This window comes from Callithrix jacchus, chromosome 4 (assembly GCF_049354715.1).
Source record: "Callithrix jacchus isolate 240 chromosome 4, calJac240_pri, whole genome shotgun sequence".
Classification (NCBI taxonomy): domain Eukaryota; kingdom Metazoa; phylum Chordata; class Mammalia; order Primates; family Cebidae; genus Callithrix; species Callithrix jacchus.
The window spans coordinates 67,112,760-67,126,100 of NC_133505.1; the positions used below are offsets into that span (position 1 = coordinate 67,112,760).

General features: G+C 35.4%; 1 protein-coding gene across 14 annotated transcripts in view; it reads right to left on the reverse strand.

Moving 5' to 3' along the window:
* The window catches only part of KHDRBS2 (KH RNA binding domain containing, signal transduction associated 2), a 656,950-nt gene that overhangs the window by 253,376 nt on the left and 390,233 nt on the right, over positions 1-13,341 (reverse strand). For all 14 annotated transcript variants that reach the window (XR_013534311.1, XR_013534313.1, XR_013534310.1 and 11 more), the window contains exon 5: positions 2,111-2,238. Coding sequence is in view for 2 of the 14 variants with exons in the window: in XM_078369472.1 (XP_078225598.1) it covers positions 2,111-2,238 (128 nt within the window). In the remaining 12 variants the exon portion in view is untranslated. The remainder of the gene's footprint in view (positions 1-2,110; positions 2,239-13,341) is intronic.

The following is a 13,341-nucleotide window of genomic DNA, read 5'->3' on the forward strand; positions in this document are numbered from 1 at the left end:
TAATAAAATGATTTATAATCCTGTGGATATATACCCAGTAATGGGATTGCTGGGCCAAATGGAATTTCTGTTTCTAGTTCCTTGAGGAATCGTCACACAGTCTTCCACAGTGGTTGAACTAATTTACACTCCCACCAGCAGTGTAAAAGTGTTCCTATTTCTCCACATCCTCTCCAGCATCAGTTGTCTCCAGATTTTTTAATGATCACCATTCTAACTGGCATGAGATGGTATCTCAATGTGGTTTTTATTTGCATTTCTCTTATGACCAGTGATGATGAGCATTTTTTTCATATGTTTCTTGGCCTCATGTATATTTTGAAAAGTGTCATCTTATTTTGAATAAGTTCTCATCTTATTTTGAAAAGTGTCTGTTCACATACTTTGCCCGCTTTTGAATAGGTTTGTTTGTTTTTTCTTATAAAACTGTTTTAGTTCTTTGTAAATTCTGGATATTAGACCTTTGTCAGATGGGTAGATTGCAAAAAATTTTCCCATTCTGTTGGTTGCTGGTTCACTCTAATGATTGTTTCTTTTGCTGTGCAGAAGCTCTGGAGTTGAATTAGATCCCATTTGTCTATTTTGGCTTTTGTTGCCAATGCTTTTGGTATTTTAGTCATGAAAACAGAAAAGTTGATGTTCTCTCTAGGCATCCTAAGTATATTCTTAGGTTTGACCACATAAAACTATAAATTATCATTTGTTGAACTACGAAAGTTGCAATTTCATATGCTTTAACACATGACTAAATCCATTAAGGATGACTAGCAATGATGTCTTTTCTGCCTCATCAAGATGAGGTTAGAAATGTACAAGGTTTTATAAAACACTCATCCCATAAAAAAGTACAGTATTGTATTATGTCACATTAATCCTAAGCAATAAACACATGATTCTGAACAGCATTAAAGAGCGTATTTTTGATTATTTTAAAGATAAAATACAAATAAACTCTAGAACACATTCAGAAGTTTTGCTTTTAGTGAAATAGAATTTCCAGAATTGCCATATTTTACCTCTAGTCAATAGTATTCCTTGATATTTTATTTGGGAATTTATCATTCTTAACTTTTTTTTCTGACCAGTGTGAAACATTTTGAGATATTTTTTATTTAAGTGTTACAAACAGTGGCTATGTTGACAGTGGTGGTTGAAAGTATTTGAGGTATAATTTAAGTAAACAAAGTGAATCTGAAAAATATCTTAGCATATCTCATTATAATTTTTATGTAATATATGAAATAATATTTTAGATCCCTGTCCTTTAGAGATTTAAAGGCCAATTATAACAAGGTGAAGCGAATGATTTAATCATACAGTTGTTCTGTGAAGACTATGAGTACTTTTTACTTTTCCCCTTTTCAAACCAATGCCTTCAATTAAAAGTTTGAACAATTCAGAATCCTGCAAAACACATTCTAATACAAAAAGATTCCAGTTTCTTTGCAAAGTAAGAAAAATCAAATAAAATCCTCTCTGATCACCAAGAGGAACTATAAATACCCTCTGAACTTTAAATACCTTTACCATCACCCATGCAAGAAGTATTCTTCTAGCTTTCTGGGCTGATGGCATAGATATTATCTATATCTATCTCTGTATCTCTATCTACCTGCTTACTTATCTAGCAAGACTATATTCAATTCAAGGACCATTTAAAGCACAGAAAAAGTTTATGGCTTTCTCTTAGTGCAAGGTTATCTTGGTTTGAACTGGTGAATAGTTGTATCTTCTGTGTGCCCTAATTCAGGGGACAGAACAAGAAAGCAGACAATCTCAGGTTTGCTGCCCTATTTTCTAGGGGTAGTTGTTAAGAGTATAAAATGTGAATTCTGGAGTCAGACTGTCTATGTGACCCTAGGTAAATTTCAAACATATTTCTCTACTTCAATTTCTCACCTGCAGATGCTATTTATCTCCTAATACGAAGAATTTGGTGAGTTATGTGTAAAGCTCTTCTGTGCCTGATAAGCTTTCATCATTATTGTTTTTGCTGTGGTGGTAGTGATTGTGGCTAATGTTGTTGTTTACTGCTAGTGATAATCATGACATAAAGGACAATAAAGGCCTGCCATCATCCTTAATTTATTTAAAGTAAGAGTGAATATACCTTGAAGGAGCTGTGGGAGCTATTCTGATCCCTCTGCCTCTAATACCTCTGCCACGACCAGATTCTTCTGAGCCATTTAAGTAAGATAATTCACGTAGTTGTTCCTGACGAATTTCATCATTATAGTCCTGGAGAAAAAAAATGATGTGATGAGTTAACAATGGGACATACTCTTCACAGAGCTGGAAATTAAAAAAAAAAAACAGAATGAAACACAATAGCATATCATTTTTTTCTTTTGTTTCCTGGTACCTTATATACAAAAATCTAAAATGATATTAAAAAGTATACATACTTTAAATTCCTGTTTTTATGTAGGAAAATTGAAACTGCTTCTTTTATCAAGAAAGCACTCAGCAGGACATCACATTAGATTTGCTGAGATATCACTTGATGTGTTAGCTAGAAAAGGGGAGATAGCAACATCAAACAAGAAGTTGGAATGTATTAAAGTTATGATTGTTAACAGACGATTACTAAAAAATAACTTTATTCGCATGAATGTGTGTAGACTATGAATGACTACATGATATTCAAATAGCTTCTGATGCATAAACAAAACAGCAATCCCAAGGGCCCAGAGTAGATACTGAGCATGTAATACAACCATAAAGAAGTACAATAATATGTCCCTGCTTTAGACAACCAGCAGCTGTGGAATCCAACTAAACAGTTTGATGTGAAATATTTATTTATTTACTTTCATTTTTTATTTATTTTCTTTTTTGAGATATTTTTAATTTCAGTGTTGCAAACAGTGGCTATGTTGACAGTGGTGGTTGAAAGTATCTGAGGTATAATTTCAATAAACAAACTGAATCTGAAAAATATCTTAGCATATCTTAAGCTAATTTTTATGTAATATGTGAAATAATATTTTAGATCTCTGTCCTTTAGAGATTTAAAGGCCAATTATAACAAAAGGAAGAGAATGATTTAATCATACAGTTGTTCTGTGAAGGCTATGAGTATTTTTTACTTTACCTCTTTTCAAACCAATGCCTTCAATTAAAAGCTTGAACAGTTCAGAATCCTGCAAAACACATTCTAATACAAAAAGATTCCAATTTCTTTGCAAAGTAAGTGAAATCAAATAAAATTCTCTGTCATTCAGGCTGGAGTACAGTGGCATGATCTTGGCTCACTGCAGCCTCCGCCTCCTGGCTTAAAGCGATTCTCCTGTCCAGAGTGGCTGGAACTACAGGTGCACGCCACCATGCCTGGCTAATTTTTTCTATTTTTGGTAGAGACAGGGTTTTGTCATGTTGGTCAGGCTGGTCTTGAACTCCTGGCCTCAAGTGATCCAGCCACCTCAGCCTCCCAAAGTCTTGGGGTTATAGGTATGAGCCACAGTGTCTGGCTGCAACGTGAAATATTTAAACACAACAAATTTTCCATGGGTTCCAGTATTGGGCAAACGAAAAGTGAGAGGTAAAGTAAAAGGTAACTCTCACAATAACAACCAGAGATTCAGACAAAGTCAAAAGGACTTTTTCCTTTATCAGGGCAGAAATATACCGGTCAATTCAAGAGGACCAAAGAGTGGAGCTGAATCATTAAAGGTAAATGCTACTTTCAAAAAGCAAGTGCCAGTCTAACCTGTTTCTGATATTACTAATCAACCAACACACACACACACACACACACACACACACACGCTCTCACATACACAGATATCCTAGCTCAATAGTACAAAACTGAGTAACTGGTTATTTGTGCCAAATAGCCAATTTGATCAATTATTTTTCTGTAAACGTATGTTTAAGTGACATCAATCTAGTGGCTTTTCTAGTGGTAGGGAGAAGGGTCCAGGAATTAACACTAGAAATTCTTTAGAGGTTTGGCTAACAGAAATGATATTTGAGTCCTAGCAGTGAGACTAAAAATTAACAGTATCATCTGCACCAAACGATGCCAATGTAGCTCTGCATATGTGTGCTATGAATGAAGACTGGGTAGGTCACTCACACACATCTGTCGAGAACACGGCAGAGAAGCATTCAGCCTACAAGAATTTCTGTGGCACAGCTTCAGCTCCTGTTCTAGAAAATGCCTAGATTACAAGAAAAAAGCCCCGAAGCATTTCACTTATTTATTTTTTTTTATTTTTAGCATGTTGCTTTCATGTTTATATTCTTCAGCACCTGATTGTAGTGATAATAGGCTCAACACAGTTAGCTGACAGAAGAGCCATAGAGTAGAAAATTATGGTTTCTAACAAGCCACCTATTATTCAATTTATACCTCCTAATTTTCTCATTGAAACAACTAAACTTAAAAATAAACATGTCTATTATTTTACTGGAATAAGGAAATATAATGAATTGCCACTACTGAGTGAACTCACCAGGAACCATCAAAATGAAACATTAATCCCATAATTTTGCAATGTAATGTTTACCAGTTACAAAGGGGATCTTTGTAGCTTCTTCTCTGAGGAAAACCCAAGGATACTTGGGTGCTTATGAGTTGCAGAAAGAGATGGATTGTCATTGCTGGCAAGACTGAAGGTTAGAATAAAAATTAACATATTGCAATTCAATTCAACATATATAGAAGTGTACCTTAAGCATCAATTTTTTTATGCCAGAATCAGAAAATGTAAGGACGTAGATGTGACCTTATTCATTTTATAATAATAAAGAAGATGAAGAAGGAGAATGAGGAAAAGGAGGAAAAGGATGAAGTCAAGGAGGCTGAGGAGGAGAGAGAGGAAGAGCAACATACTAATCAGATGGTGACATAGACTAATCCAATTTGTTCCACATCCTTAGATAGTTTCTACCATACTGACTCTGGGATTTGCCATGTCTGGGATTTGTCTTAGCTAAAATACCATGACCAAAGCAGAGATTTGAAAAGTGCTTGTATATTCAAGCTTTTCTTTTCTTCTCACTGGAAACCCTTATGCCACCTGGTGGAGAAGCCCAGGCTAGCTTTCTGGAAGATGAGAGACCACTTGGAAAAGGCTCCAGTCATCTCTGTTCTCCCTGTCATCTTATTTGAATACCTAAACATGAGAGTGAGGAGTTAGACTCCAGACATCCTAAGCCACCATGTCCCAGTCAAGCTGGTGCAGTGAGAAAAGTCACCGAGCCAACCCAAGAATCTGGAGAAATAGATAATAAATCGGTGCTTTATGCCAGTAAGTATTGTGGTGGTTTGTTTTGTGCAAAAGCTAACAAATGCAGAGGGGACCGGTCAGCAAGGTACATGAGAGATACACTTCAAGAACATATTTCAGCACCCTCTCTCCAGCCCTGCCTAGAGGGAGAGTTCTTGGATCCATGTGTGATCTGAAGGTTTCTTGGAGCAGATGTAGCCTTAGTTGGAGGTGAATATATCTGAATGTCATATCCTGGTGTCATCACAATTTGAATTGTTCATTTAAATCTTTGTTCGGAGTTCATGCTCATCAATTCAACCGCATTGGAATTCAGCTCCTAGACAGAAATCTACTAACATGGAGGGGATTTGTTATTCTTATTAATATGAATATTTGACATTGCAGGTTATGTTCATTCTTAGTGTAAGCAAAGCAACTTATATAATATAACCAATTTTCTTATGAGTTTAGCTAGAGAGCTATGCTTTAAGATATAAATCACCGCCCAGAGTTGCGGTGGCCAAGAGAATACAGACCAGCAACTGCAGATGTAATTGACGAAAGGCTCCAGTTGCTGTGCTCTAAAGTCCTATTGCTTCCAAGGTTATGCTACCCAAAAGCTTCTCCTAGCTGATAACCAAATGCAGTTAAATGCTAACACAGATCCACTCCTGGCCACAGAGGATTCCTCTAACTTGGCCTCTGGGGATTCCTTAATAGCACTGCTGAACCTACCTTATAAATTCATGGCACCAGGGCAATCCAGAAGGCTTCTACCTCTCTTTCCTTGAGGTCAGACATTGTAGGTTGAGGGCTCTCCAGCCTTCCTTGGCTCCCTCTTTTTTTTTTTTTGTTACAAGAAGATTTTCCCAATATAATTCTTACATGTTCAATCCCATTCTTACATCTACTTTGTGGAGGACCCAAACTAATATACAGAGTGCTGGTAAAATCAACTTCCTAAGATCACAAGGCTGAGAGCTTTGGTAAATCCATTTATGGTAATACTAGTTGAGCCTATCCCATTCAACATACTTTATACTATGTATGATTAAATTGGACTGCTTGTCATTCTTTTACTTTTAAGTGGTCAGAGAATAAACATGAAACTGATTACTGATGACAAAAAAGGGTAGCAATGAGTATTTCAAAGAAAATAAATTGTATGTTGCCCAATTATTTCAACACTTTGCTTAATGAGAAAATAACAAAGACTCATGGAGATGGGCAAACACAAACCATATTTTGAGCCAGAGACTGGAAGAAATTGGTTGACACAGAGAAATTATGGCAATAATGAAAAGGCTAGTGTGTGCATGTGTGTAGTAGGGTATGAGAGAGAGAATATGGGTAACCACAGGCTGTTTAAGAGTGCTCTAGTAGGAAATGAATAGGTATGAATGAGAAAGTAGAAACAATTGGAGTTTCTAGGTGCAGAAATGGCTAGAAGGATAATGACCTATTAGCCAGAGAAAGGGGGGAATGAAAAAAAATTGAAGGTGGAGAATTTATATTTGGTTTTGATAATCTTATTAAAATGTCAGGGAGATCTTCAGGCTTATCTTAGAAATTCAGACCTGGGTTGAGGGAGGACATCTGAGTGTCAAGTACACACACTTGTGATAACTAAAGGATGCAGACTATGTAAGAAAACAGTAAAATTATGTATAGAAACAGAAATTTTCTCATCATAATTTTAATGCAAATTTTTATCACAGAAGATAATTAGTTGGTTTATCAATTAAAATATTTGTATCATTAAATGTTAAATTACCCAGATTTTTAATAAATGTTGGTTTTCCTGATTAAATAATCAAAATATATGTACCACACGATTTGTAGCAATGAGACACCAAAATACTTCAAATAAATACAGAAGAAAACATTATTTTATTTTATTTTTTGAGATGGAGTTTCACTCTATCCCCCAGGCTGGAGTGCAGTAGCACAATCTTGGTTGACTGCAACCTTTGCCACCTGGGTTCAAGCAATTCTTCTGCCTCGGCCTCTCAAGTGGCAAGCCTGCCACTGCACCTGGATAATTTTTGTATTTTTAGTAGAGTCTGGGTTTCACCATCTTGGCCAGGCTGGTCTTCAACTCCTTACCTTGTGATCCACCTACCTCAGCCTAGGCTAAGGTAGGTGGATCACAAGGTGCTGGGATTACAGGTATGAGCCATTGTGCCTGTATGAAAACATTTTTTAAAATGTCCAAATCTAGGGATAGTTGAACTCTTAAATATTGTCTAGACTGAACATATTCTGTGCATTATATTTTTTGCTATTAAAATTTTATTTTTCATTACTATGGGTGTGTAATATGTGTGTGTATGTGTATATATATATGGATTAAATGTGATGTTTGATATAGGCATATGATTGTAATAATCACATCAGGATAAGTGGGGTATCAATCACCTTAAGCATTTGTCATTCTTTGTGTTAGAAACATTCAAATTCCACTCTTTTAGAGATTTTATAATATATAACAAACTATTATTGACTATATTCACTCTGTTGTGCTACCAAATACTAGATCTTATTCATTCTATCTAACTGTATTTTTGCACCCATTAACTATCCCCAGCTTTCCTGTCTCCCTCCCACAATTCTTCCTGGTCTCCGGTAACCATTGCTCTACTCTATCTCCATCAGTTCAATTGTTTTAATTTTTAGCTCTCACATGTAAGTGAGGACATGTAAAATATGTGTTTCTGTGCTTAACTGAATGACTTGTTCCATCTACATTGTTGCAAATGACAAGATTTTATTCTTTTTCTGGCCAAATAATATTCCATTGTGTATTCCAACCACATTTTCTTTATTCATTTATCCATTGATGAAGCTTAGACTAATTCCAAACATGGGAGTGCAGATATCTCTTTGATATACTGATTGGCTTATTTTTTTCTTTTGGATATTGTTACCTATCAGTGGAACTGCTAGATCATATGGTAGTTCCATTTTTAGTGTTGTAGGAACCTCCATACTGTACTCCCTAGTGGTTGTACAAATTTACATTCTTACCAAACAGTATATGAGGATTCCCCTTTCTGCAATTCCTTGCCAGCATTTGTTATTGCTTGTCTTTTGGATAAAAGCCATTTTGACTGGGGTGAGTTGATATCTCATTGTAGTTTTGAGTTGCATTTCTCTGATGATTAATAATGTTGAACTTTTTTTCATACACCAGTTGGCAATTTGTATGTCTTCTTTTGAGAAATGTGTATTCAGATCTTTTGACCATTTTAAACCCAGATTATTTGCTTTTTTCCTATTGAGTTGTTTGAGCTCCTTATATATTCTGGTAATTAATCCCTTGCCAGATAGGTAATTTGCAAATATTTTCTTCTATTCTGTGTATTGTCTCTTCACTTGGTTGCTTGTCTCCTTTGCTGTGCAGAAGCCTTTTAGCTTACTGTGATCTCATTTATCCATTTTTTGTTTTAGTTGCCTGTACTTTTTGAAGTATTACTCAATAAATCTTTGCTCAAACCAGTGTCACAGACAGCTTCCTCAATGTCTTCTTTCAGTAGTTTCATAGTTTGAGGTCTTACAGTTAAGTCTTCTATTTTGATTTTATTTTTGTACGTGGTGAGAGATAGGAGTCCAGATTCATTCTTCCTAATATGGTTATCCAGTTTTCCCAGCACCATTTATTAAAGACACTGTCTTTTCCCTAATGTATGTTCTTGGTACCTTTGTCCAAAATGAGTTCCTGTGCATTATTCTTATAACATATATAATCTTCTAAACTCTCAAAGTTCTATATTATAGTGCTTTTTTCCAATCCTTTCTTAAACATAAGTCTAACTTTGAATTAACCTTCATTCAGTAGCACATGAGTCTAAATGAAGCTAGGACATCCTGTTGATGTTTATCTGTTGCATGTGCTACTAATGCTTTGGTTATATAACACCTTAAAGATCTGAGTAAACAAAATATTCCAATCAACAGAAATATACATTAGTTCACTAGAGTAGCACTGAGTTCTAATATTTGAGAGTCATACAATACCTATGACTGAGTAATTATAGTTTTGTAGCATTTATAATGGTTATGTTTAATTTGCTAACATAGGTATCCATTAAAAAGTAAAAATATGAGTTTATAAATGGTAAAGATGATAATTTATGCTTATATAATATTATTTTAGTATTGTTTTATTTATTACTTTAGTATTAAAACACCCTGTAGTGATAAAGAGTTAGAGAGAGACAAATATTTACCTAAGTATGTAAATAAGGATACAAGAGACAAAATAAAGTTATGGCCATTCAGAATGAACAAAGTGAAAATATTAATTTCCAGTCTTTAAAAATCAATACATAATAAAAGACAAATTAACATATGTATTTCATTTGTCTGGAAAACTAGAATATTACAAAATTTAAATAATTAATAATCCCTAGGCCTACTCAGATTATGAAGATAATTCTCCACTTGTAAAAAAAAAAAAAAAAGTAAGCTATATCTAGGGATAAATCTTTTTTTTTTTTTTTTAATTTTTATTGGATTTTAGGTTTTGGGGTACATGAGCAGAGCATGCAAGACAGTTGCGTAGGTACACACATGGCAGTGTGCTTTGCTTTTCTTCTCCCCTTCACCCACATTTGGCATTTCTCCCCAGGCTATCCCTCCCCATCTCCCCCTCCCACTGGCCCTCCCCTTTTCCCCCCAATAGACCCCAGTGTTTAGTACTCCCCTTTCTGTGTCCATGTGTTCTCATTTTTCATCACCCACCTATGAGTGAGAATATGCGGTGTTTCATTTTCTGTTCTTGTGTCAGTTTGCTGAGGAATGGTATGTTAGATAAGATTACCAATTACTGGAATTCCACACTTCAAAGAGTAAAGAATGCTTGACTGTTCTGGCATATACCTGGAGTAAATAAAATATACACACTCTACAAAAATTCCCCTTGCAAGATGAATTATAAAGTTGCTTTAAAAATGATTATTAGTTTGATCCGTGGCTTTGATTTCAGACAGAAAGGACTCAAGTTATAGTCAACATTTAAAGAATCTACTGTGGCTTAAATAGCACATGCATATCATACACAACTTGTTTTTAAATTATTGTGAGATGGAGTCTCTCTGTGTCGCCCAGGCTGGAGTGCAGTAGCATGGTCACAGCTCACTACAAGCTCCACCTCCCAGGCTCAACAGATTCTCCCACCCTGGTCCCCTGTGTAGCTGGGATCACAGGCACAGGCCACCAAGTCTGGCTAAATTTTTGTATTTTTGGTACAGACAGGGTTTTGCCATGTTGGCCAAGCTGGTCTCCAACGCCTGAGCTCAAGAGAAATGACCACCTTAGCCTCACGAAATGCTGGGATTACAGGCATGAGACACTGTGCCTGGCCTCTTAGATATTCTTTTTATAACTGAACTGAATTTTAAATATATTTTCCTATAATATCCAAATAACTTGCTTTTTTGCTACCAAAGTAAGTTTTAAAACTTTGCAATAATAGCCAGGTGTGGTGGTTCATGCCTGTAATCCTAGCACTTTGGGAGGCCGAGGTGGGTGGATCATCTGAGGTCAGGAGTTCAAGACCAGCCTGGCCATCATGGTGAAACCCCATCTTTAAATAAATAACAAAATAAATAATAAAAAAACTTTGTTATTTGAAATAATAGCAAAGATATTAAAAATAATTTTACATGTTCCTTTTGTCCAAGATGAGGCAAAGTCCCCCTATGAAATAATTTCCATGAAATTCATGAGTGCTGCTTTTTGCCTCTCTCTGACAAGGCCCTCCCACTGTGACGCCATATGTTGTAAACAGTATATTCAAAAGCTCAGAGACGACAGATGTTTGGATGTTCCTAGAAAGGACTTATGCTCATAGTCTGCATATTCAATGTATATGCATAATTTCTCAGTTACGTACACTCAAGTCCATCTGTTATGATGGCATTTTGCCCAAATACAAATTGGGAGGATTATTTCACTTGCTTATAGATGTCAGGTAATGGCAGGTGTAGACAGGCTACCTGGTGGTGCAGTGAGGGACCATTTTCTGCCAAATTCCTTCCTCTGAGGCTCCAGCAGGCACTGGTGCTACACATTTAAAACTGATTATAGCCACTGGTAACATGTGAATGTATACTCAGCTCTGGAAATGCCAAGACCTTCAGAAAACATCAGAGGGAAATGATGTGTACTCTGTAGCCTTTCTGGGCCATCACAAAGAGAACTGGAATCTTCTCAGCGCCTACAAACAGATTAGGGCACTTTTACTGGAGGAGTAAATAAAAAGGTGTGGGAAGTGTTGGGTCCTGTTCCATATCAGACCTGCAACTAAGTTTGAATGGGTAGGAAACTATTTCAGAAAACAATTAGTGCTGTGGTGGATATTATTTAGCAAAACAAAACATGCTATTAGATAACATCTTTTAGCCAACACAGGGCGAGTTTTAATCAGCTCAGGCTTGGAACCAGAAAAAACTCATTATCAAAATGTAGGCAAAGAGCAGTCAATTAAGATTTATTAAGCATCTGCTTGGTGCATGACTCTGCATAAGTTTTATATAAAGGCTTTATAAAGCTTACTCATCAAAGAAGATTGAATATCACAAAGTCAAAATGTTGTGGGCTTTGTATCTTAAACTCTTGAGTTTAAGACTGTAAATTCCTGTAACTAAACAATGTTTTCTCTTGTTTTCCCATTACTAAAGTCATATTGTCCACTACACAAAGATCATCAGAGCGTAAGATAATCTGGATACAGATATTATGTAGACATTTGGCAAGAGTATTGAAAGGCTCATTTTTTATCTTGTTTTATTTGACTTTATTAAACTTTGACCACTGATACACCAGCTTTTAAGAGCCTAGACCTTGTGAGCAAGCAACAAAGAACTTACGTATTTGGTGTTATACTTTCACCCATCCTCACCTAGAAAATCAACCACTCTTCAGGGTAAATTCAGGATAGTAGGTATTTAGATAATATTAAATGAAAGATTTGATTTGTAATTCTAACAAGTTCCATTTGTCTATGTATAGTAACTATTCAATAAATTTTCTTGGCAAAATATTGTGCACATAATATAGGAGCTTTATTTCATTTAAAGCCAAAATAGGTATTGATTTAGTACTTCAGCAAGTTATCCACCTATATTTAAAAGTACATAACTCTTGGTTAACACATAATTGATGATTCTTGGTATGGTCTAATGTGCCCAAAATGTTAATCACTGGGAGAAAAGTGTGCACATTCTGTGCACAAAAAGAGTTGATAGGATATAGGACCTGTGGGTGATATTTTTACCAATAACCTAACAGTTTCAGGCCTTCCTCTGGACATGGAAAATGTATATATTCAAGGTAGGTATGCATTTAACCTGCTAGATGTTTTTAAGTGCCTGAAGGAGTTTTGCTAACATAAATCATTCTTTTATGTAGTCAGTTCATTTCTGAGCAGCAAGTAAGCAGCAGACACTAATGTAGGTTCTGGGGAGACAGTGGAGGGAAGTTCTGATCCAAGGGAGTTAAAATGAACGTAAATGACTAAATCCCTACACTTGTTCACATAATGTAATGGTAAACAAAAATTAAAGAAACATTTCAATGAAATAGTAGGCAAGGATAGAAGCCTTCTTTAACATGCTCTGAATTAGCAGATGCTCAATTCAATTTTGATCCTTTTGTGGATTTAAAATATTTAATTTATTCAAAATATTACACCAATTATTTAGTGGCTGCCGCATTTTGTTTTATTTTAAAAATGTTGAATTCTAGAGTTTTGTTTTAGAAAGAAAGACATTTCCTTGTAAGAAAATCACTTCTACAAGTTCTATTTTTTCCCCCAAATGAAAATGCTGTGATGATTCCAACTGAATTTTTTAACAAGCTACAGTCTTAGTAATTTTCTTGAAGCTCTTTGTAGAGAGTATACAATATCGCTGTATACCTTTTCAAAACAAGTTATTCTTTTATTTGACTTGCAGTTTCTAGCTCCTCCAAAATTTAATCTTGTAAAAAACACTCTGCATACTATTCTTTCTGGGTATTTAATCATATTAGACTATAATAGTCCTAAAAAACAATTATTGTGCCACCTTTTCCAACCAGCATAAAGCAACACCAATTTCCAGAGGGGTAAAACTGAATCAAC